Raw genomic sequence first — 23,830 nt, forward strand, 5'->3', positions numbered from 1 at the left:
AAAATAAGATCACTCTCTAGGAAATCTGAAAGCACAGTGGGAATCCAATTTTTTTTTAAAAGTCGAAGGGGATGCCGCGGTGTCTGCTCATATCCCTTGAACCTGTTACCTTTTGTTTATATTGGACGAGTCTTGACAAGAAAAACGTCACAGAAGCTTTCTTTATTACAAGATTAAGTCTCTGCCATAGATGCTAGGCTTAATCTTAGATGAATCATGACAAATTATCGGCGGATAGGTTGCAATGTCAGAGGACCTGCTGCATGCTGTGAGGAGTAATGAGACAAGGGAAGTTTTTTGGGAAGAATTGTTTGATGGAAACAAAACTTATTAAACTAATTTGGGGCGCAGTACTACGCGCGTCATTTCCAGCTCAAAGTGGCCCTTTGCTACAGCACGAATTCTGGCAGCTCATTCTTTCGTTGTCTATAGTTCCTGATAAGATAACCCAAAGCTTCCAAGCCCGTGGAGTGCAAGGGCGAATTGAGCTAGTTCAGAAATGGAGGCCTTATAATTGTAATGGGAGCACGTGATCCTCTCGTTTAACAAATTGAGATATAAAAAAATTAAAATAATTAACGAATAGCGAGATAAAGAATACTACACTTGGGTACCCTCTTGAACCACACTTAAATTTGTTTTAAAAATCAGTCTGAAAGACTTGTAGTATACCCAAAACTTTTTTCTCTTTCGTGCTTCAATAACTGCTCCCATATTAATTCCAGTCATTTCAGTAGCAATATCGAGCTTTCTTTTTGCTTAGGGACGTGTTCAACTGACATGAGTAAAGTGAGCTTTAGTTCATAACATGTAGATACATTTTTCTTGACTTGAAGCGTAATCCAACTAATTGGACGGCGTGAAATCTGAGCAATTCCGAAATGAAGACATAATTTAAGATAAACTAATACATTAACGAGCAGTTCAGCTGAGATGATCAAACTTGACATGTACGTATAGTCTGTTCCAGGCATGCTGTGTTTGGCGAAAAACAATTCAATTTTAGTTTTTATTCATCGTTTTCCTTTGCACATTTGCCGCAATTTATTCACTCGCTGCTGTGTGTGTATCCAATGAACTCTTGCAACAGTCTGCAGGAAACATTTACGGCCGACAGATCAACGATAATTTTTAATTACACCGCAAAAAACCATTACCAAATCTGCTAATCTAAATATTTCGAAAAGTCATCTTGATTAATATCATGATTCTTCCTTTGGACGCTAAGGGTTTATGACCAAAATATCTTCATGGTTTATTGAATAACAACCATCCAAATATTCGCCGTATCTCCCTCTTGGCATTTTATGTTGGGTATATATCTTACTCCTCAAACCATTCTTTAATTGATTCTTTTCATTTTTTCCATCATTGTCGCTTATCTTATCCACTAGTTGTTATTGCTGCGATGAAACGTCCATTTCAACCGTTTCCTGATGATAATCCGAATGATTGCTTTGGTTATTCTCCCCCTAACGGGCATGTACTGTGATGCATAATGTATTTTTTTACAATCGATTAAGGTCGGACAGTTAAGATGAACGTTTTCTTAAGCTTTGTTTCTTTTGCGGCAAGACAATTTGTTTTTAATTTTTTTATTTTGCGGCCGAAAATCATAGACAAAGTTTTATTCCTTGGACGGCAGTGACAGAGCTTATTGCTGTGTTTTGATGTACTTTTTCTTAAGATTTTTGTTATCAATCTCGCCAGACATTCCGAAAAACATACCTACCACAGATCGTAAATCAGACCTTCCATGAAGGAAACGCAGGCGGTTGACCCCGCTGCGAGCGTGATCACAAGCCCACATAAACTGCAGGAGTAAACATTCACCCATTTCCTACCAAGACAAACTCTAGCCTAAAAATTCTCTATCTTCCCACACTAAACAGAGCTGAATGATATTGCCACCTGAATAAGTTTTCTCCATTCTTTTATTTCCTTCAGTAATTAAGGGCATCATACCGTAAACGCAAAAAAATAACTTAACTACGTCTTTCGATATCTTTGTCTCAGTTGGTACATATTCGTCCTCGATGTTTATTATCACTTTCAAATCAATGAGCTCGATAGGATTATGCTGTGTAGGTCGAGGGTAATCTTGTCCACCGCTCAGTGGAGTCTATTCTATGGAAGGAAAAGCTATTATTAGTCGGATGATCTCGTATATTTGGCTTCCCTCTAAAAAAAATCCTTTCAAATCACAAAACATCCACTTCTTTCACCGAGGATTATTATCATCCTTAAAACAGCAAACCAGTGTTCATTTAATGAAGGACCTAGGCAGTTTACTCTCCTTTCACAAAATCAGGAAATTAATAAAAACTTTGCTTTTCCTAAAGCTCCCAAAAGTTAAGTGAAGGTTAAGTAATGTATTTTAAAATTTCCTGTTACCAGCCACGTTAACTAATTACCTAATTTACGTTTAGTTTGCTACCGAGTAACCTCGTTAATTCTATTTCTTCAGGAAAGAAGATTTGACGCGACTCTTAAGACCAATGAGTGTAAATTGACGATGAAGCAAGGCTGACGGTCTTAATGATTAGACAGTAGAATTAAGAACTTGGCAGTGTGTGAGGCAAGTCTGCAATTCAGTCTCTACTCAAGTCCTATGTAACTGTTTTTATAGGCCCCACCCTTTCTCATTCAAGAAGCGGAGCGCTCTCCTCAGTTTCCCTGGACAGCACTCGGTTTCTCTTTCCTAATCAACCGATTGTAAACACGATCAGTCCTGAACTAAAAAAAACTATTCTACGGAACGCTTTTCTCTATGGTTGAGAGGAAAATAAACCTAGGGTTCCATTTTATTTTAATCTCTAATGAGCGGAAATCAGTACTTGGCTTAAACTGGAGCTGCAACCCACAAAAGGGTCAATGGCAAGAGAGAGAGAAGGAACGTGAACTACTCTGGTGGGCCTAAACCTTGAAGAAAGTCTGATATAGTAGTACTTTTGAATTGTGTTTTAAGGAAAACAGGTCACGAAATTGTCAGGGGGGTCACTGAAAATTTTCCTTCAGTGAATCAAATCTTTGAATCAAAGTTTTTGTGGGTGCATGCTACACCAAAAATAAAAGGAATATGGAAATGAAGATGGACGGATGGATGAAGATGAAAAAGATTCATCCAAACAACTTTCGTCTTTGAGAGATGTAGAGATTAATAAACTAATATTACTAACAAAAAAATAACACCTTTAGAAATGATTTTTTTATTATTGTTGTTTTTTATTAGCTTTCATATATCACTAAATTTGAAATTAAAAGGCCCAATAATTTAAAAGGATAAAAATTGGGGCCTCTTATGAAAAGTGCACTTGGCTTGCTTGTTCATAAAGGGTGTGATGGCGATTTTAATGACATATCTAAAACAATGAAATTTGCCACCTATTGAGTGAAACAGTTTTTTTTCGACAAACGTTCTAGACCAAGCAGTGATGATTTATTCTTTTGTGTGTGAGGATTACCACTGATTCACACGTCAATTTAACCCTATTTTTAACGAAGACTGCTAATCCATTTTCAGTGAAATGTCAAGTATAAATTCCTCTTTCGATGAGATTTCATTTTACGACCTACGGGTGGGTGGAAATTCAAGTGAACTTTCTAACCTGCCAAATGTACATAAGATAGTCATTTGCATAGCCAAATGCACCCTGATTTGAACACTTATCTCTATGGGTAAAAAAGAAGGTTTTAAGGTTTCCGTGAATCTATAAAAAGCGTATCATAAATCCTAATGAAGACACTTGAAAAAATCCCACAAAATGCTAATGCCATTTAATGCATCAGATCAGTCTCACAGGCTATGATGTACATATCTGCTACTTAAAAAATTTTCTGCGCTTTACAAAACTCACTTGTTTATAGTCCAACGATATTATGAACAGCCATTTCCTGGAACCTCCACATATCTTTACATGTGAATAAAAAAAGTGATGACGAAATCGACCAGAAAATAGATATTTTTAATTTCTTCATTTAACGGAAATGGCCACAGACAGCCCTCTTTTGCTGTCTGCCATATACAGAGCGCAGAAGTTCCTGAGTCATGCAAGCCGTACTTAAACACGCATGTTACCGTCGGCGAATGTTCGATTCATCAATTTCTGCTGTGTAAGGATTTTCTTTTTCCAGCCGTGCCGGTAGGATTGTCAAGATTACAGAAGATTCTGAAACATTTTTAGCAGATAACACAGAGAAATGTCTAGACCTTTTATTTCAATAGCGTCCATTACGAAGACAACACCCTAATACATCACCAAGGTTTCAAACAACAGGGGTCACTCAGGTGTCCACTGAGCCACGCCAACTGTATCTGGATCCTTTAGACTTTGACACAGAACAGAGCAGAAATTCGTCAAAGTCTGTTTAATCTCAAAGCATCCCGTATGTACACATCATATTTGTTGGAATGCATTAGGCGACGTCCCGGAAAAAGGAGTATATAAACAGTGCTTATAAGAGACCAGAGCTAGATCAGTCCTAAACGAAGAATTATTTTCACCCATCTCTCATTCCCAAATAGTCACAGCACATTTGATAGCCACAGTCGCAGCTGTCAAGGTTGACTAAAGCCGGAGAGGTTCATTAAGCATTTGAAGGTAAGCGCAAAGCATAATAGTTGAAGGAAACATACCTTTCTCAATCGCTTCTTGGATTTTGTACCCCAACACTAACGTAGTCGCCTCAAATATTTGACGCCATTAACCCTAGTCAGTGGTAAAGCAACTTTTGCGTCGCTTGCTTTGAATGCCTTGTTGTGACGTTCAGCAAATCGGCTTGACCGAATCCGGTACACGACTGAGGTTGAAATAACCAATGTAATTTTTATCAAAGCAGATCATCTCGGCCCTCTTCCCTCCTTTTTCTCGCTTTTGTGTTCAAAAGAAATTTCCCTGTTTTTTATTGAAAAAGGTTAGCACCCAAACTAAATTAGGAAAAGCTTTAGCAGTTATTCCTGTGTCACAAGTTTTCCTGACATCAGATCATGTGTTCCAGTTCCACTGTCAGGCTCAGTACCTTGGAAATTTAAAGAATACGAGTCGAGTATTAGTTCCCTCGTAAACATGTCGTCATGTCTTTATTGATTGAGTGGGAAAGAAGGCCTTATGGCGGCTAAATTTTCTGTGGTTTTGGAAATTAAACACTGAGAGAAAACAAATTTTCTTTTCAAAGGGATCGTTTTGACCAAATGTCAGAGTATAGATGGTGTATGCAGTTGTTTCAAGAATTGCCACAGAGATTTAAAAAGGCACTTATCTCCCATTCCTTTCTAAAAATTGACTGCAAAATAACAGCTGGTTTTGAGTAGGTTTTTTCTTCTTTATTAGTTGTGTCTCTTTGACTGAGATTCCAGGCGTCAATCCGATCCCGTAACGAACTTCATTATCCGTTCAACGGCTTCGTCCAGAGGTGTACTGCTTCAGAACAGGTCTTTGTGACCCTTGAAAAGACTTACAATTATAATCTTTTCCTTTCAATTCGAAGGAAAGTAATAAGATGTCGAATGATTGCGCATCCGTCTTCCCCCCCAAAAAAAAGTAAACTTCTACATTTCTCAGAAAATTATTGTCAACTTTCTCCGCTAGCCACAAAGCTCTGTTTGCCTTTGCCTTTCAACACCTAAAACTCTACCACGCACCCACTTAGTTTTTTTAGTTCGAATGGTACAGGACATGTATCGTAGTGGCAATAAGAATAGTTGATAAGAAGACCATGTTGTCAGGTGTCTGTGAAATAAGGGATCGCAAGCCAAATATACATGAAACCAAGTCTCACGATGGCAGAAATCGACAGAGATTTAATTTATTTTGTCATCCGCTTGATAAAATGTGGCGATGAGGGAAAACGGCTCTGACTTTCAATTGACACAAACACTTTCCGTAATTCTCTTAGCCTTTGTCACACTGTTCAGCACAAAAGAATAATTAGAGTCTGTTGTTATGTACTAAATGCAGGGATGTCAAAATGACCTTGGTGTGTCCACAAGCTTTGTACCAAAGTGTAAATTGAGGGGGCGTTGCTTTATACAATACTTGACAAACCCGCATAGTTAAACCAATTTAATGATTTCCTGTCTTGGATAAGAAAAAAGTTTTTTCGTGCACAGAAGCACAGCAGCAACGAGACATATTTCTTAAAAATTTAATTCCCTCACTTGCCCATCTGAAAAACTCCAGTCATATGATCATACTAGTCAACAACGTAATAGAAACCTTGAAAGAAAGTTTAAAGGCAGTTACTTAAATCGTCGAAGGTGATCGATGTTTTATATTATGTGCCGATAATGAGATAACGATATAATCTTTGATAAACAGCAGTTAGTTTGCTGCTCGGCCAGTCAATGTTTCAATTTAAAATGACGTGCAAGATTCCCACTTTTTCCCCATTGGCTGTAGGTAAGCAAACAAAACGAGCTAACACCTTACTGTCTCCGGTTGAAAACTTAAGCTCGTTGATCATTCATTTCCACAAATATCGGATATTACTCAAGAACAATGGCAAACGCGTGACATTTTCCGCCAAGTTCGCATCTGTGGGGGATAAGTTTGAAAGCCACACGGATAAGAAATTTGACCACGAAACACGCAATCAAATCAAAGTGGTTTTATTTGTTTTTATGTCATTTCCACGGGAGAAATAAATCCGTTTATCACAGAGAAAAGTTCCCAGAACACACCAAAACAGCATGCAAGTAAAATGCTTAAATCTCGTAAATTAATACCCTTTGTAAATTAGATTTGTATGTCACTTTGTGTTCGTGGCATAGTATTCAATTTTGATTGATTCTAAAGTGTCTCTGGTAAGACCTAACAACAAGGACAGGTCCTGAGCCTAACTACTCAACAAGTTAAAAATATGTCGAATTGGGAATTAGGAAGTTAAGCCAAACCTTTCAAACATCCTCGAGAGGAAGTTGAACCAAAAAAGTTAGAGATCTTCTCTTTTGTCCGTTAGAACAAAGGATTTCTACTATTAATATTCAAAAGATCATATTTCAATGACACAGAGGCGATAAAAAAGTTTAAAAAAGTAAAAAAGCACGGAATGTAACGAATATCATAAAATTTGATGTTGCATCTTTTTTGATCCATTAGCGGATATAATTTGAATGCATGGTCGAAGCCAGCTCAACCGACCACCATCTAACGATAGCCATTTCTGACCGCCTCTGCAATGGGAGCCAATACGATTCGGATAGTTTCGTCTAAAAATGTTACCTGTGTGTTTCAGTTACTTTGTTAGGATCATTTTCACTGTAAAGAGTTTATAAAGGCTCAAAAGTGATTTTGGAAAAGCTATTACAAATTCCGTCTTAGCTTTTTTACAGTTGGTAGTCACAAACAAAGACAGTATCCACACTGAGAACAATGACGTGCCAGCCTTCTGCTAGCAACAAACAAAGCATATTAGAGCTGGTTCGATTCAATCAGCTCTGTGGCCAATTTTGACGCAAATTTGGCAATTTAGTGCTCCGAACTATGTTTTAATACCAAACCATATCTTTAGAATGAAATCAAGAAATCGAGCGTTACTGCTATTTGAATCTAAGAAACTCACACTCTAGAAACGAAGAGGAATGCTGTTTGCTCGCTTGAATACGCAATTTTGTTTAATATGCCTGCAACGCTGCATTCTATTGTTCTCCTTCATCCGTAAAGTACAGGAAGAACTTCGTTGGAAAAACGACTTCCCATTTCAACCGTGGGAAGAAAAAGGAGAACATAATACTGTCATTTAGCGACAGTCTTGGATCCTTATCATTGAAAGATACAAGTTGTAAGTAATCGGCACGAGCTTCTTATTCAAATAATCGATGAAAGAATGGCTTTGATTGCTACATAACAGACTTCCAGTGCTGAAATGTCACAAACGAGAGATTTGTGGTTTTTGAAAAGAAATATAATATCCAAAAGGTAAGTGAACAGCAACACTTAAGATGAAGATGGTATGCATAGACAAATCGACCTCATGATTTTGACAAAATTAATCCTTTTCCTCAAACGGACTTCAGAGTACCTCAGGTCACGTCAGGCGGTTTTTCTAACATTTATTCTCTGTTGCAATCGTACAGTTGGAACTTAGTTTTCCTCATCAATACTTTCATGTATAAACAGTTATCATGTTGTAAAATGTTTTTCTTTTAATTGTTATCGATCTCTTGAACAAAGATGCCTTAAAAAGCGCCAATTTATCATACTCTAAGCAACCTTGATAACTGACCTTCCCTTCACGGTAAAATCCTTAAGTGTGAAGTTTCTTTGTTCGTAAACGACGGATAACAATTTTCATGTGTAAACATTTATTGTAAATTTAAATCGTAAAGTTCTCTTTTCTACTTGATTGGGGAATATGAAAACTTGTATTACAAATGACCAATGTCTGGCACTAAAAGCTAGTGTTGATGACAAGTCGAGTAAGGCTATTATGAGTCATTTTTTTCCTACCAAGTAGTTTTTCATGAAGTCTTCGTACAAAACCGTATGAACATTTGTCAAATTTGCACCTCGCAGTCCACTTGTGAGGAATTATCCTCAACAAATGTCCGGTTCAGGGTTCAAATTCCAGAGTTTCTCAACACGAACAAACTCCCTTTTCGCGTAACCTAAAGTTTTAGAAAGAAGTAATTATATAATTTTCCCTATACTCAGAAGTGAACGCCGTTCTTGGTTTTGAATAGATAGAGCAAAACATTACACCTCGAAAAAAATGATGGTAGTGATAACACTTCCCAGAAACCAAGTTACCAACGCAAGCCTTTGTCTTTTATCAGTTGTGTCTTGAGTTTAAATGAAATGAAAACACACTGCCTCGAACGATACACGAGTGTTACGTTTATCCACGTACCTCGAAGAAACGCAGAAAGAAAAAGAAGCCGAAAAAAAAAACGCTTGGGTCATCGTTATGTTTTGGTCAGTCGAATTAATTGGACCCTAAACCCTAACCCGAAGCGAGCTAGGACGCACGAAGCGCCTGAAATTCTTCCATGCAGAGATCCAACATGCTTGTCTGGAAGAAAGGTTCCTTAATCAAAGCCAATATTTTAGGATATTTGACAATAACTGCAAAGTCACATTACATTGCAACTCTAACTTCGACAATCCCAGGAACTCCCACAAAATTTTGCTGCTCGAATGTATGCCAGCTTCTTTTCATTCATGTTAAAAAAAAATCAATCACAATTTTTGATTAGTGCGATTCAGTTCTGCTTCAATTTGTTTCCCACCACTATTCCGCAATTTGCCACAAATCTAGCCTTTGAGATGAAAACAGATCGACAGTAAAGACATATTCAACTCTGATATTTTCCCTTATTAACACGACAAGTATGCAAAAACTTTTCTTTTCTTTCCATGCCACTTGAAATGTCTCCAAGTCAACTAGGTTGCACGAAAGGAAAATATGCAAACTATGCCAAATTTTAAGCACATTATTTTGGCATCGCAAAGAAGTGACGCCTAAAAAAAACACATGGAACATTTTTTTAGCCACGAGGATCAAACCTAATTAATTGCCAAAGCCACAACACAGACTATAAAGGTAAATATCGTGCAGTTTTTAGGATTCAGTACCCCAATTCTTTTTACCATGTCATGGTCCAAAGTGCAGAAAATCAGGAAACATTCAAGTTGTGAAATTTGCGCAATCCTCTTGTAGAACTAACAAGGATTGTTTCGGATGGATAATTCTGATTTTATAAAATGAATGCATTGACGAGTACTAATTTTATTTTATACATTTTGTCGTCGTTAGACATAATTGTATGGGTGTTTTATGCTTGGAATATCCTTAAACCAAACTGCGTCTTTAGTCCTCGTTAAATGTATCCTTATGATCGACACAACGATTCGCTTTCAAAAAATTGATTGATGTTTTCTCTCTCGTGTTTTTCTTTTTTTTTTTAAAGCTTTGAACGGGTTGTAGTAAGATAGTATATAGCAGAAACGAACTTTGTCTTTGCTAGCCTTCAAAGAAAAAAATTACCTGTCGACGTCTTCGCTTGTGGGTAAATGGTTAACATTTTCAGCCAATCCTATTGTTTGCTTTGTAACTGGCAGTCTTCGATCACACTGGAGTTTCATAGAGAATAGTCGAGACTTGGGTTTTTTTTTTTTTTCCTACAAGGCTGTCCGCAATTCAATAGGAGCTTTCAAGGTGAAGAGTCAAAATGCATTATAACCTGAGTGATCTAAAAAAGATCAGGTTAATTTGTGTCTACTGCTCTTGATTCTTAATACAAAGCCAGTTTCCGGCATTTACGCCCTGGAAGAGAGACCGAAAGTTGATAGTTATATTTTATACTTTCTTTAATTTTCAACTGATCTTTATATTCCCTGTGTGGGCCAGAATAAAATATTGAAAAAAAAATTATCGAACAATATTTTAAATAAACTCAATAAAGAATATTACAAAACGAAGTACAGCAACCGTAAAGTAGTTGTTTGAGGAGCGGTAAATCTCAGGCAAGCTACAAAGTATAATAGAATGTTTTCATATATTAGTAAAATATATGCTTTCAATTAAGGTTTTTGTTTGTTTTTCAATTTTCGTCTTTTTCTAAACTTCATAGAACTGAAACCTGGTAGTTGAAATTAAAAAGAAACATGATTTCCAAAGATAAAATCGTCGATAAACTTTCTGTGCAATCAGGCAAATATTTATGGAAAAAAATCACAAATTATTATGGTAAAGAAAAAACTTATCTTCTTTGCCAGTTAGCACGGTTTGAGTTGCTCGTAAGAGATCACTTATGCCTTGATTGAACAATACTGCCAACATAAAATTGTTGATGCGGGTTACAAGGTGCTATAAAATGTATTTGGAAAAAAATTGTTACCAAGGTCAAGACTTGCTGCAAACTGTATAAATTAATCACTTATAATTCATATTCGATGAAATGTGTTTAGTTTATACCTGTATAAATCAACAGCTTTTCAAGATATGACTATCAAATGTTTTCTATCTTTTAACAATTCTATCATAATATATGTACAGTTTTTCCTTTAGAGATACAATCAAAATACCCACGTGGCTTGAGGTTACGTTGGTTGTGATTGTAAAGATTCTTTCTGATTTTTTCTTTCGTTAATTCTAGAGTAAAAGGGCTTACAGATAGGTCAGCAGATAATTTCTCATGACCGCTCATAGCCTTGACTCAACAAAGTTTTCACAACAAAATAAGAAAATAAGAATACCAAGAGACACAATTTTGGTTTCCTACATCGTAGAGGATGTCAAAGTTTACACAGTTCGACGTCTACTACTTTACAATTAGTTTAAAGTACTGAAGGTAGCAGGCTTTCTCTTTGTATTTTTATCTTGTTAACCAACATGCATCATCGACAATTGCAATCTTAGACCATTTTTTTTTTCGGTTATAAAATTATCAACCCTCTGGTTAAGCATATATTACCATCGTAACTAAGAAAAAAGGGAAAAGCCTTAAAGTTAACAAAAGCAGAAGTGGGGGGGTAGGGTAGTGAGTGTCTCAAGTTTAGTGGGGGGGACATGACCAAGAGGTCATGTCGTTTGATTTGCGATGCAGTAGTCCTGGGTTTAACCTTATCACCCTGCTACGCACTGGATGTGTTCTCTTGACTGTTCAGTGTAAGTAATGTCTCCCGCTAGTTGGTATGTTACCCACTTTATGTTGCCATGGGTGGTTTGTTATCCTGTTTGGTGTTTTTGGTTCTCAAAAGCCACACTTGGCAATGGTTAAGTAAGGATGTCATCATTACTTTCTTAAATTTTTGAAAGACTAATAGGATTTTTTATGGAACATGAAAAGTTTTTCACCTTAAAATGGAGCAACATCCGGAAGATGTGGTCGTTCGTGGATGTTCTTATGACACAATTTCCTAAATTAATTGACGTCACTGAGTGATCTAATTATAGTCTTAATAAAAAAAAAATAATTGCAATGTTTGCACGAACTCTCAGTTAAGACACAACTGACAACGAACAACACCACATTCCTATCGGAAATCGAGAGGAATAAGAAGGAGTCTGTAACTAACTGGAAAAATCTATGTCTGGTTTTGGACTAAGGTAGGTGAACTAAAAAAAATGAGTTTGAACATACATTTCATAGACGTCTATTAGTTTGAACAGTTTGATGGCCCAGTTAGTGCTTTCAGCGCTTTTCTGATGTAGTGCTGTATTGAATAAAGGCTGATAGTTTCTAAAGAAACTGTTTGGGGCTGCGTCGGTGGGGGTAACGAAATAATTTGGATGTATCAACAAAGTTGAAATGGTAAATTGGCCACCGTAACGATTATTCTCGTTGCCATGTTCCCACCATTAACGTAGCTCCATTTTCTGCCTTAAAAGCACACACAACCCACAATTCCTCTATACGCTCCGACGAAGGGCTAACGCTCGAAACGTCAGCTTTTGTAATCGTTACGGTGGCCAATTTACCATTTCAATTTTGTCAGTGATATATCCAAATTATATAGTGCTGTATTGCTCAGACCTGCCGGTTAAGGTGGCTCAAACTGAGGCCTTGGCCCTTACATAGCAGCAGAATATCTCCGTCAATGAACATACTCAGGAATATCAAAGTTTTTCGTAAAATAACAACTCGAAGGTTAAATATCTCCCTCACAAAAAATAACTATAACTATATTTAAAATAGACAGCGGAATAATCTATTACAGTTTTCTACCTTACGGCCCTCAAAAACACTCGCATACGGATTAAATAGAGATAATCATGTTTTCTACTGTTGGAGTTCAATGCAATCTTTGACAGTTTGACCAAGTCAAAACATATTCACAAGAGTTGTGACTCCGTTTGGTGAGAATTGACCAAAACGCCGTTTGTTGAAATTGGAAGTTTATCGTAAAGATTCTTTGTCGTGCCTTGTCTTCATCGGAAATGGCCTAGTAAGGGACATTTCTGCTCGTTCAACATTCGATTCCTAAGTTCCTTTGTCGTTAGCTTCGGCTGTTTCGAGCACTATAACACAGTTACCTAATTAAAATAAGAACATTCTCACTGAAATATTGCCAAAAATCCCCGACAAATATCTATCCTCCATAGTTACTGCAACAAGACCAGTTGGTACGTGACGTGAGTGCTTAGCCAGCTGGTTCTTTCATGACGTTTTTGATTACGTCAAATCTTAGGATTACGTGCATGTGCTTCGCCGTCCGGTACGTCTTTTCATACATTCTGGCTCCTGATCTTTGTTGAATGCTCCAGAATTTCCTTGATACTATTTCTGTTAAGATGTGTGTTGACTCTAGAAAGCTTTCTGTCAACCGTGGTCAGGGAAACATTTCCCATAAACTCGTCACACCCATTAGATGGTTGCGAAATGCTTCATATTTGCGAACTAAAATTAAAGAACAACCTTTTCGCCAATGCAAGTTTAAGCATTTATGCACAGACAAAAGCAAGTTTCTTCTCTATCAGTTTTCACCAATTTATTCACGAATCACTTTTTTGTCATGTTTTCTTCTCGTTGTGTTATTTAATAAGTTAACCTCGCTTCACAGACATCATGATAATCTGCTGTTCATCCAGCTTATCTCTTCCCGAGCATTTCATTAAACAGACCTCGACAACGACAAATGCCATGGACATCGAGTAAATTTACTGTTGCATTTTGCTTAGTGTTGTTTGCCCTAATGTTCGATGAGTAACACTCACAAGATAAGTGAACTAATTCCAGGCAGAACTCTCTCAAAAAGCTAAGACTTTATTTAGTGATAAAAACGGAATATAACTTATACGTGGTCAATATTCGTTGATATCTTTCCATATAGTATATATCTGGTCCGGAAATAAGCAGAACTATTAATAAACTTGTGTAAAACCAATGCTCTTCCCATCTGCTACTCAACAATTTGAAAGTTTACAATCCCCTTTTGGTGGCCATCTACATTAGATTTTAAGGAGAGAGACATAACATTTGCCAATTTGAATCATTAACTGAATATTTTGAATGATTGTACCGAGAGTTTCAAGTTTTTAAACCATAGATATCCTGTGAAAGTTGGTTATTGATGATGATCGTTATAAATTTGAGACATTTAAATGGGCGTCTTTATCGCGTTGACAAGAGCCGAATACTGGAGGCCACAAAATGCAGATAAAATGTTATCTTTTGGCATCTCACCAACGGGATCATACTTTTCAAAGATGAAAAATTGAAGTCAGTAACAACAGTTTTTCTTTGTTCAGCTACAAGAAACAAACGTTTACGTAGCCAGCGCAAATTTCTTTGCTGAACTTACTCAAGAAGCTGAAGTTTTCTAAACCACTATGATAATATGAAAACTTTGGAAATGTGGAATCATTATATTATTTTTTCTCCTGTGGCACAGAATTTTTGGAGACACTTAAGAGTTAGGTGTATAATTCAGCAGGAGTGAAAACATGTACGCTATATCTTCTAAGTTTGTGAAGATATATATTCAAATACTTTGTAAACTTTATTTAAGTTGAAATCAATAGGTAGACATGTAATTAAGTAAGAAAGATACCGCTGAGATGTTTCATGATCTACGAGCGCCCCCTCGAGAGATATTATGCGCTATTTTTCTTGACGAAGTGCACTTTCAAATTTCTAGCCCACAGTTTCTCACAGAAATTTAAAGTAAAACTGGTGTAATTGCAACGAAAATAAATATGATTGATTAAGGAGTATTGCTGTATGTGTTAGCAGTATTTAAAGAAGTTGCGTCATCCTACACGAATCGTATTTTCGACGAAGAAAACTATATTAAATAATTAAATAGTATGGAAAGAACTTATTCCAGTGTATTTAGAACAAACGAAAAGGAGAAAAAAACCATCGGCGGTGGGGAATGTTCATGCGGATTTTACTTGACGAAACAAAAAAAAATTGAAGCCGGTAAATTTCCACGATAAAAGAACCGTGAATCACGCAGTGGAGAGACAAAGAACATACTATGAGAATGACTTCGATCACGTGCATTATCAGGTGCATGATACGGAACAGAAATCTTACCAGGGAGGCTTACCGTTTAAAATTTGCGTGCCCGTGATGAGATTATCTCTCGTCAACAGACTGATAACCATATTTATCCCATCTTATCGAAAGATAACGCCATTTATGAAGTGTCAAAATGGACCGGCAGAAGAAATGTCAATTTGCCAACTGTCATGTGGATCACTGTAGGTCACATGAGAATGTTCCTTCTACAGGGTCAAATAGGTGATTCTAACATTAAGTTTCTCCTGCTTACACAATAGTTGCTGCGGAACAACAGACACGATCAGAAATGAATGGTATTTTTGGACGCCTGCCACCCTGTACAATGAATGGGTACAACTACAGTCGTCCACAGAGCATGGAGTTTTACGACCCGACCGAAGCTGTGATGTATGGTAAGAGTGCAGTGATAAACAATGTCCTCTGATTTGGTTGCGTGCCTTGATATCATAAATTTTGTCTCAATCCTGATAATCTTTCCTATTGCGCTAAGTGGCTTTAAGACTAACAGTTCTCGACTGACTCCCGTAAAGGATTGTTTAGTCTCTGATGAAACTGTACAGCGGCATGGAAAAACAACTAAAACAGGAGTTCTTTGTCCTTAGATCTTTCGAGTAGATTTTTAAAGATTTCCACCGAAAAATATAACTCCTCCACCGAGGTCTAAAAGCATAAAATATACACATATAAACATGACATGTCTGAAATGTCCGAGCAGGCATAATCAATGTTATCGTCACACAAAACTCCCACATCTTCCAAATTGGAAATCTATAGAAATCAGTGCTGAGCTACACTATCTTTCCTTCTTAAAGATCATGTTTTACCACTTTTAAGACGTGACCACGTAACATTTCATACCTTATTAGCGTGTTTATAGATTTTCTTAAACATAATTTCTTAGTCGCTTCCTGTTCATGACCCTAATCCGATGGTTCCCTCAAATCCTTGGGATAATTACATAAACGTAAGCGGACCTGTTCCAATTTCGAAACAACTCAGTATTATGCTTGGGTGAGATTCTTAAAACATCAGGTCAGAAAGGAAATCTATGGCTGCTCTTGTAATGAAGTAGTAACAGGAATCTTTGCATTTGGCAACCGAATTTGCATTTGGACTTTTCCAGAGTGGAGAAAATAAACATACTGTTTTTTTGCACATACTCCCTACAAGTTAGTGTTAATTTGCATCACTTCTGTTGACTTCGTGTACATCCTTACCTCTTCAAAGTTTACTCAGTGAGTTCCCTACCCGTCGAGAAACATTTAAGAGCAAAGCTGTAAGTTTGACAATTTTTTTCATGCATCAGCATTATAATCCTTTCAAATGCGTGAGTCTGACAGAAAAACCTGGATAATCCCTTATTGGACAGCCACCTTAAGGGCTGGTTTGCCATTTTTCTAATTGATATAGAGATTAAAGCTGACAGAAAGCGGTATGTACAACCCAATCACATAACCAAGCCCATCACTCATACGTGTTTTGCTTGGTATAAGAAGACGGATATAAATTAATGCTTTGAGACTAAACTCGAGTTGAAGTCGGATAGCTTGCAATATGGAATTTACTTGGCCAGGTTTTTTGCCTTGTCTTGGCTGTCCCCAATGTCTAACGTCAAGGTTTTTTGAAGGTAATTATTTTCTGACGTTTTGTGAACAAATTAGTAAGTCTTGAGATTTTAAATGTTTGGCAAACTGTGGAAATGTTTGCTTGAAAATTGAGGAAGATTCTCTTACAAAGAAGATCGTATCATCCATTTCATGTGTTTCAGAGCAGCCAGTTGATTGTAAGCAGCTACTGCTGTAACCCTGAAATACTTAAGCTTGCTTCTCGACGATTCTTCTTAAGGAAAAGCATTATGAAATAAAACTCATGATGATTACAACTGGATTGCAAAATCACTAAAATGAATGAGAGTCTCAGATGAACGAGTGTCCGTGTCTGACTTAACCGGTCGTTGCACCTCCTGGGAAGATTTCAATATGGAGCTGGAAAAGAATAATTTGTAACTTTTTCCTTTAGAACTTGTTTAAATCTGGTTCATCCACCCATTGAAAACTACAAAGAGCTGAAATTCCATGATAATTGCACCGATTGTTGCCTCCTTTTAAAATCGGATGTTTAAGACAGACTAACACTAACCATCATTTCTTTAGATGGTACATTCTTATTTTTGATAATGTTTTTTATGGTTTTTTTTTAAGTGATAGTTCTCTTTTGTCATAGGACCTCCACGAAAACAACGTCGTGAACGTACGACTTACACCAAGGCTCAGCTTGAAATTTTGGACGAGCTGTTCGCCAAAACAAAATATCCGGACATCTTCATGAGAGAGGAAGTTGCTATGAAAATTAATCTTCCGGAAAGCAGAGTGCAGGTGAGAGAAAAGAACTGGCTTGAGACAAAAGGATTATATTTTTTGTATATTCTTGTAACTGGGAGAACCCTGGCCCCCTGTTATGGGGTTGTTCTTCATTGAAAAAATGTGTGCTGTGCCCAAGAAGGTGTAAAGACTCCATCCTTTTCTTGAATCTTCCCGAATTTTTTGTTGTTTAGATTTTATTGGCCATGGCAAGGTTGACATAACACCACTTTCACAAAATCACTAATGAGTTTGTCGCGCATCATACAATTGAATACATTTCCATTAGAATAACCGGTTGCCCAACTGATATCTGCGTTACTTAGAACAAAGATATAATGAGCTTTTAATTCTCTGCTGATGTATTTTGTAATCACCTAAGGACTGTCGCCGCCCAGCCATTGTAATCGTCGCTCTCAAATATATCGAGCTATTTTTGGTAACGTCTTTCTTCCATTGCGTGGCATACGGAGACAATTAGCATTTTATAAGGATGATAGATATGCCCAAAATCTTCTTGACTTTGTTTTTAAGGGGCGTTACTTGGGTGATAGCGGATTATAAGTACTTAATTACCCACAAATTACTCTGTTTATCAACGTTACTGAATTTAACTCTTTTGTTTACAAAGAGCTGTTATCTTAAAACAGAACGCCCGCGTCGGGGACAGATATGGCGAACTTTGAACACGTGTTGAAAAATGGCACGAAACTTGTTTTTGAGCTAAAAACCAGCGAAACAGTGATGAAAGAAAGCAAAATGAAACAAATTGATTAAACAGAAGTAATTCAAGCCTTAGATTTAATGCATGGTCTAAAATACTGCACTACAAAAGGTGAAGTTCGTGATTTTCGCTAGCGTGAGCTGAAACACGGAGTTTTAGGGGCTCTGTTTGAATATGGTGGCCTTTCAAGTGCTTGGTATCACTTATCACACCTTAGACTCACGCGAAGTTTACTCTTTTCTTTTTGTTCCAAACGCTACATGCTTTTATTTTGCTAAATTTTATCTTCCTTTTACCCGTACAGGTAGAATACATGAAATCTTGTAACAATTAAAATCTGATGTGCCTATTTGTCCTTTTTACTGTATAGAGTCATATACCTTTTTCTGCCTCATTTTTTTTTCTTTCAAAGAATTTGGCATTTCAACTATTTACGTTTGTTTTAAATCATCTCATTCAGTACATATTATATGCATTTTCTGTCCCAACTCAAAGTAATCGCAAATTCATGTAGCTCAGTTACCAAGTAAATCCAAATTCTGTCAACTCGCTTCCCATATTTTATGAATGACTCTAAACCTCTTTATATAATTTTCTTGTGGATAGCTAATTCTATCCTTTTGTTTCCCAGGTATGGTTTAAAAACAGAAGGGCTAAGTTTCGACAGCAAAACAAGCAACAACAAGGCGCCCCAAGCAAGCCTAAACCAACAGTAGCAAAGCCAAGAAAGAGCCCCACGCCACCTACTTCACAGCATGTCCAAGATCCATCGCCAAAGCCGCCCCCCATAACACAAGCACCCGCACAACAGTTCAACAGCTTTACCTTTAATGGCCCCAATTGGCCTAGCAAACACAACATGCAAGAAATGGCTAACTTTCATAGACAGGCCAACTATCAAAAATTTATTAATAACGGAATGAATGGATTTCCAACGTCTAATTTTGGCCCTACTTCGCCGCCACAAGCTCATTTCTACCCAAACCACGAACAATACTTCTCTTATATGTCAAACGCTGGACCTGTCTCAAACGAGATGTCCCGGAATCGATTAGAATCCACTATGATGTGCTAAAAGTTCTAATGTTTTATCAAATTTGCCACTAAGCTTTATAAAGCTTCAGTAGAATTTTAAATGTGTATTATGCCATATGACTGTGTATAGAGAAGCTCTTTTTCGAACTGACGAAAATAGAGAAAGTATTATTGGCTGGGCAAGAAAGAAGAAGTTCTGATTTTAACCATTCAAACAGCCCCTATATCCTGTTTTGTCAGCATGTTTCATTTACATAATTTTTACAAAACATCAGCTCTGTGGTAGGTTTCCGCATGTCTGTTCAGGTTTCTTTTGGTTTAAGTAACCTGTAAACACTTAACACAATTCTCTGCCACATAAACTTTGAAACTTGAACGAAGTAGTTATTCTTTTCTCACCAGTTAGTAAAGTTCAAAACTTCGGATAATCTTAGTGGGTTCTACGTAGCTTATACCTAGTCTGATCTTATGCTTAGTAGCACAAAGCATCTTCAGTGTCAATTGTGAACAAGATTAAAACACTTCGATTTTAATGCTTTGTTCCTTCGGACCTAAGGAAGTATCTATGCACGTCTTTCGCAGAGTTGAGATTTATATAAGTGATTAAAGTATATTGCTCATAATAAAGAACAATGTGAGTCATGAGTGTAACTTCAATGAGGGTTTTTTTTTTTTACTTTCGCACCCGCTTTCAGGTGGATCTATAGAATGCCAACAATTCACATAATAATATATATGTCAAGATATATGTACTGAGGAAAGAGTTTAAATATTGTTCTAAAACTATGATATTCGATAAATAAACCATTAAGTTGTTTTCTTAAGCTATATACTTCCGTTAGTTATTGTCTATGGCATCAGACCTGAGACTTAAGCCACTTTTAAGGGAGCCCTGTAGTCTCGCCTTTGATGAGATTTGGGGCAACTGAAAAGCTTTCCCAGACTCTATCATAAGTCTTAAAACGATTTTATCGATTATGAAAACACTAAGAGACAACAGTTCAGACGAAGCCATATGTATGGGATACATTTCAACCCCCATGTACCCCTTTTCCCATTCAAGGGTCAATCCTTCTTGGGGCCTATCGACCTTTGCTGAAGAGTTTTAGGTGGGATAATCACAAAAACTACTGTTAAGAGAACGAGTACGAGTACGAGTTTACTAGCGTGTTCACATTGCGCATGCGTAGCTCTGTTTGTTAAAAACTACTGTTAAGAGAACCTGTACCATAGTTAAGGTACTATCAGTGTCATCTTCTAGACGACAGAACTTGAGAATCGACGCTTTTTTAAAGCTAATTTTGCAATTGAAAAACCGATCTTAGTTTTACACCTACAAAAAGATTCAGCACACAAACATTGTCTAGGCCACAGAAATATCGATCATTCGATGCGAAAAACGATCCATCCTCATAAAAGTCGTCCTGTCTACTCAAAAGAAAAAGGAAGATCCTTAACTCAGGTGTCCAGATATTTAGCTCGAGTGGACTATTAAACAAGGGGTATTAAAAATAAAAACCAGAGTAGCCCAGGCCACACGGTTCGTTAAATTCACACTGCGAAAGTCGTGTAGTCCTCATAATAGTGGTTCAATTTAGATCCTTTTTCCAATCCCCAAAATCGTTTATTCTAACAAACGTCGTTAAATTCAAATGAAAGTCTTCCTTTAGAAAACACCAAAGTCGCCCAGTCTACAAAAATTGTTAAGTCTGCAAAAGTCTTTCGGTCTAAAAAAGTTCGGTCAGTCAACAAGAGGCTTCCAGTCCAGCAGAAGTCTTTTTGTTCACGAAACTCATTCAGTCCACACTCGGAAGTTGTTTCGGTCCACCAAGAATTGCTCCCTTCCAATTAACACTAGATTCGTTCGCCCATCCCAGAATTCGCTTAGTTCCGAGGAAAGTCATACAGACGTCTCCCAATCAGCCAATCATTCTCGTCATCACAAGTTGCCTACGTCATCATTTGATTTCATTTTTCTTTTTTTTTTTTAAATCGTTTCAATGTGCGCTACAATATGGAGTCCAGACATGTTCCCAAATCATACGTCTCGAGTGACTCAGTGGTAGGGCCATTTAGTAACTACACAGCAATTTATGCTATTTATGCAATGTATTACATCTAAAGATATTTCATTGCATTTTATGTAATCTACTATGTTTACCTGGAGGGATTCAAATCTTCTAGCCGATCAGAACCAGCTGTTATCTTCTCTGTTGCCTGGTGTGGACACTAAAACGTCGGAAAACGTTTGAATTTTTAACGTAAACGCCTTTTCCAAACTGGAGACGTTTGAAAACAGATTGCTCCATTGGCAGTGTTGGTTCAGATAATGAAGATAGTCTGAGGCTATTAAAAACAGTCTCAAAACAACCATTAGACATGTTGCTCTCTAGATTAAAAGGAAAAGATGGGAAATGTTCGGCCTCGTAAGGTTGAAGTCGTGAAGCCTTCAGGGGTATTGGGCGCGATTTAAACGGTAGATAGTTGGATAATGGACGATAGGTAAAAAAGAAACATAAAAAAACCTTCTTCTTCTTCTAAAAACACAGGATTATCATGCACAACGTATGGGTAAAAACGATAAAAGAAACAGAAAGCGTACGCGATGGTTATAATTTTTTGCTTTGCTTTCGCTGAGACGATGAAAAATAGTTTTGAAAATGCATAGAGAAGATGGGACCTCATTGAACGTGATATAATTCCTTCAATGAGGAAGTTATCTGACCGCAACACAGACATAGCTTTTATTACGCGACTTTTTCCTTTCACGTCCATGACTGAGAGAACGATGTTCGTATATGTTGAAAGACATCGATAATCACGCGATATAGCCTGAGACTAAAATAGCAAATTTTGACAAATTTTGCTGACGCGTTCTCTTCGTCGTCGAATATCTTGACAGATAGATTAGCCATCCGGCATGACTGGGCTCTAATGAATAACACATTTATGGAATAGTACGGGTTCTGTAGTGTTGCACATTAACGATACTTGCCAGCTAGCCGGGATATCTATATGGCTTATGAACTGAAATCAATGCGGGAATTCTGACTTAGAACAGACGACAAACCACCAAAACAACCAAAGAGCCAGAGACATCCTGTAGCAAGGAAAAGACCCCCAACAACGGAACATGAATTATTTTGTTGTGGAAATATTTCGATCGAAGACAAAGTGGGAATTCATTTCGCTAAGGCAGGAAACATTACGAAAGTTTTTTTTTAGCAAAATCCAAAACAACGAACGCTTCTATAAAACTTATCGTCAAAATACATCTCGCTTCATGTAGCGGCTAGTTTTTAGACGAGCGAAAGACATTTAGAATTTGACCGTCGAAATTACAAACGTTGACATTTCAACGGTCTAGGATAATGCCCTTGTTAATGCCAACATCTGTTGATTTTAATTTTCAGCCTGCTATTTCTTCGATGACAAGGAGACATTTGTAGTTTTTGTCTTGTGCTGTTTGGATCACGTGCACTCTTGTTTTGGCGATCTTTGCTCCCTATCTGAAAAATAACATATAGGGATCTCGTGATCACTAGCACGACAAGATAAAATCGGGATGATATCTTTTATTGTTAAAAACTAGATCATTGGATAATGCAATTCAAGACTTTTTATTGGCTTAGCCATTATGGTATATCAGCCAAGATACCATATCTACAAATATGGCTATCTATCATCTCATATCCAACGCGCGCTCGTGGAATAAATGTTAATTATTACTATTTTCTTTTTACCGTCTGCTGCATGGTACTATTAAATAAGTTTTTCTTTCGTATTAATTTCTCATGCTTACCTTGTGCTAAAAAGTTGAGGTAAATGGGTGGAACACTCCTCGTTCACAACTAGTGATTATTTTTTGGAGGAGGAGGGGAGAAGGTGATGTCGGAAGATTCTGGTTGTGTCGCGATCAAATTTGGTGGTCAATTTTTTAATGCCCCCCCCCCCCCCGCACAGCTCCCCCATATACTCTGTTAGCGACGACTGTTCCCTCTCCTTTTTTAGACATGCTTTTAAACATTGTTTGGTTGAATTTCGAAGAAATTTCCTGTTTACACGATGTTAGGCGTCGTTTACTTTCATTCAACTATGTTTCCGTATTATAATTGTTACTGCTTTTGTACAGCTTGAGATATAGAGGATGAGTAAGAAAGCGCCTTAAAACTATCGTATTGCGTCCTATACCTAATTTTCCCGTCAGAAAGACACTAAAACTTATCTGAAAGGAAAAAACAGAGCTTCTGAGTCGGCCGGACAATCTTGCACGTTATGCAGTCTTTCTCTCACTTTCATCCACAAGATTATGAAACGCTGAAGCCAAAATGACCATGGTCCGTGTTCAGTCCTTTCGTATTGTGAGCTGGATATAAAATTATAACATAACCAGAGTAAAACGCGCGTTCTGATTGGTCATTATAACGTAACCAAGGTAAAGCGCGCGCTCTGATTGGTCATTATAACATAACCAAAGTAAAGCGCGCGCTCTGATTGGTCATTATAACGTAACCAAAGTAAAGCGCACGCTCTGATTGGTCAATTTAGCGTCCTCCATTTGCCCATGGGTGTACGCTGCTGACGTGAGCAAATGCAAAGACTATTTTTCCGCGCGCGCTTGTTTTTTTCTGGTCGCGTAACATTTGTTAAATAAAAGGGAACTCTTTAGCTACAATTTATCAATGTTATGTTATAAAACAAATGGCAAACACCACAGCGTACACTATTGAGTTATGGATGCAC

At 37.3% G+C, this 23,830-nt stretch overlaps 1 protein-coding gene and 1 long non-coding RNA gene across 6 annotated transcripts; one reads left to right on the forward strand and one right to left on the reverse strand.

Annotated features, from left to right (window-relative positions):
• Positions 1-3,186: 3,186 nt before the first annotated feature.
• LOC148717050 (uncharacterized) lies at positions 3,187-10,322 on the reverse strand. Its single transcript, XR_015995226.1, has 2 exons — positions 9,985-10,322; positions 3,187-5,019 (listed from the first exon to the last, which is right to left on the reverse strand). It is a non-coding gene; the product is annotated as an uncharacterized LOC148717050 (long non-coding RNA).
• On the forward strand, positions 4,105-19,915 carry LOC111330898 (uncharacterized). Of its 5 annotated transcripts, none has more exons than XM_022935880.2 (4): positions 4,105-4,601; positions 15,226-15,360; positions 17,192-17,343; positions 18,684-19,915. In XM_022935880.2, the coding sequence occupies exons 2-4, from the start codon at positions 15,255-15,257 to the stop codon at positions 19,125-19,127; spliced, it is 702 nt and encodes a 233-aa protein (XP_022791615.1). In that variant the 5' UTR covers positions 4,105-4,601; positions 15,226-15,254; the 3' UTR covers positions 19,128-19,915. The 5 variants fall into 5 exon arrangements, with proteins under 5 accessions (XP_022791615.1, XP_088600868.1, XP_022791617.1 ...); XM_088744742.1 differs by lacking the exon at positions 4,105-4,601 and adding an exon at positions 7,758-7,779; XM_022935882.2 differs by lacking the exon at positions 4,105-4,601 and adding an exon at positions 7,798-7,916.
• The last annotated feature ends 3,915 nt before the right edge of the window (positions 19,916-23,830 follow it).

This window comes from Stylophora pistillata, chromosome 14 (assembly GCF_964205215.1).
Source record: "Stylophora pistillata chromosome 14, jaStyPist1.2, whole genome shotgun sequence".
In the NCBI taxonomy this organism is placed as follows: Eukaryota; Metazoa; Cnidaria; class Anthozoa; order Scleractinia; family Pocilloporidae; genus Stylophora; species Stylophora pistillata.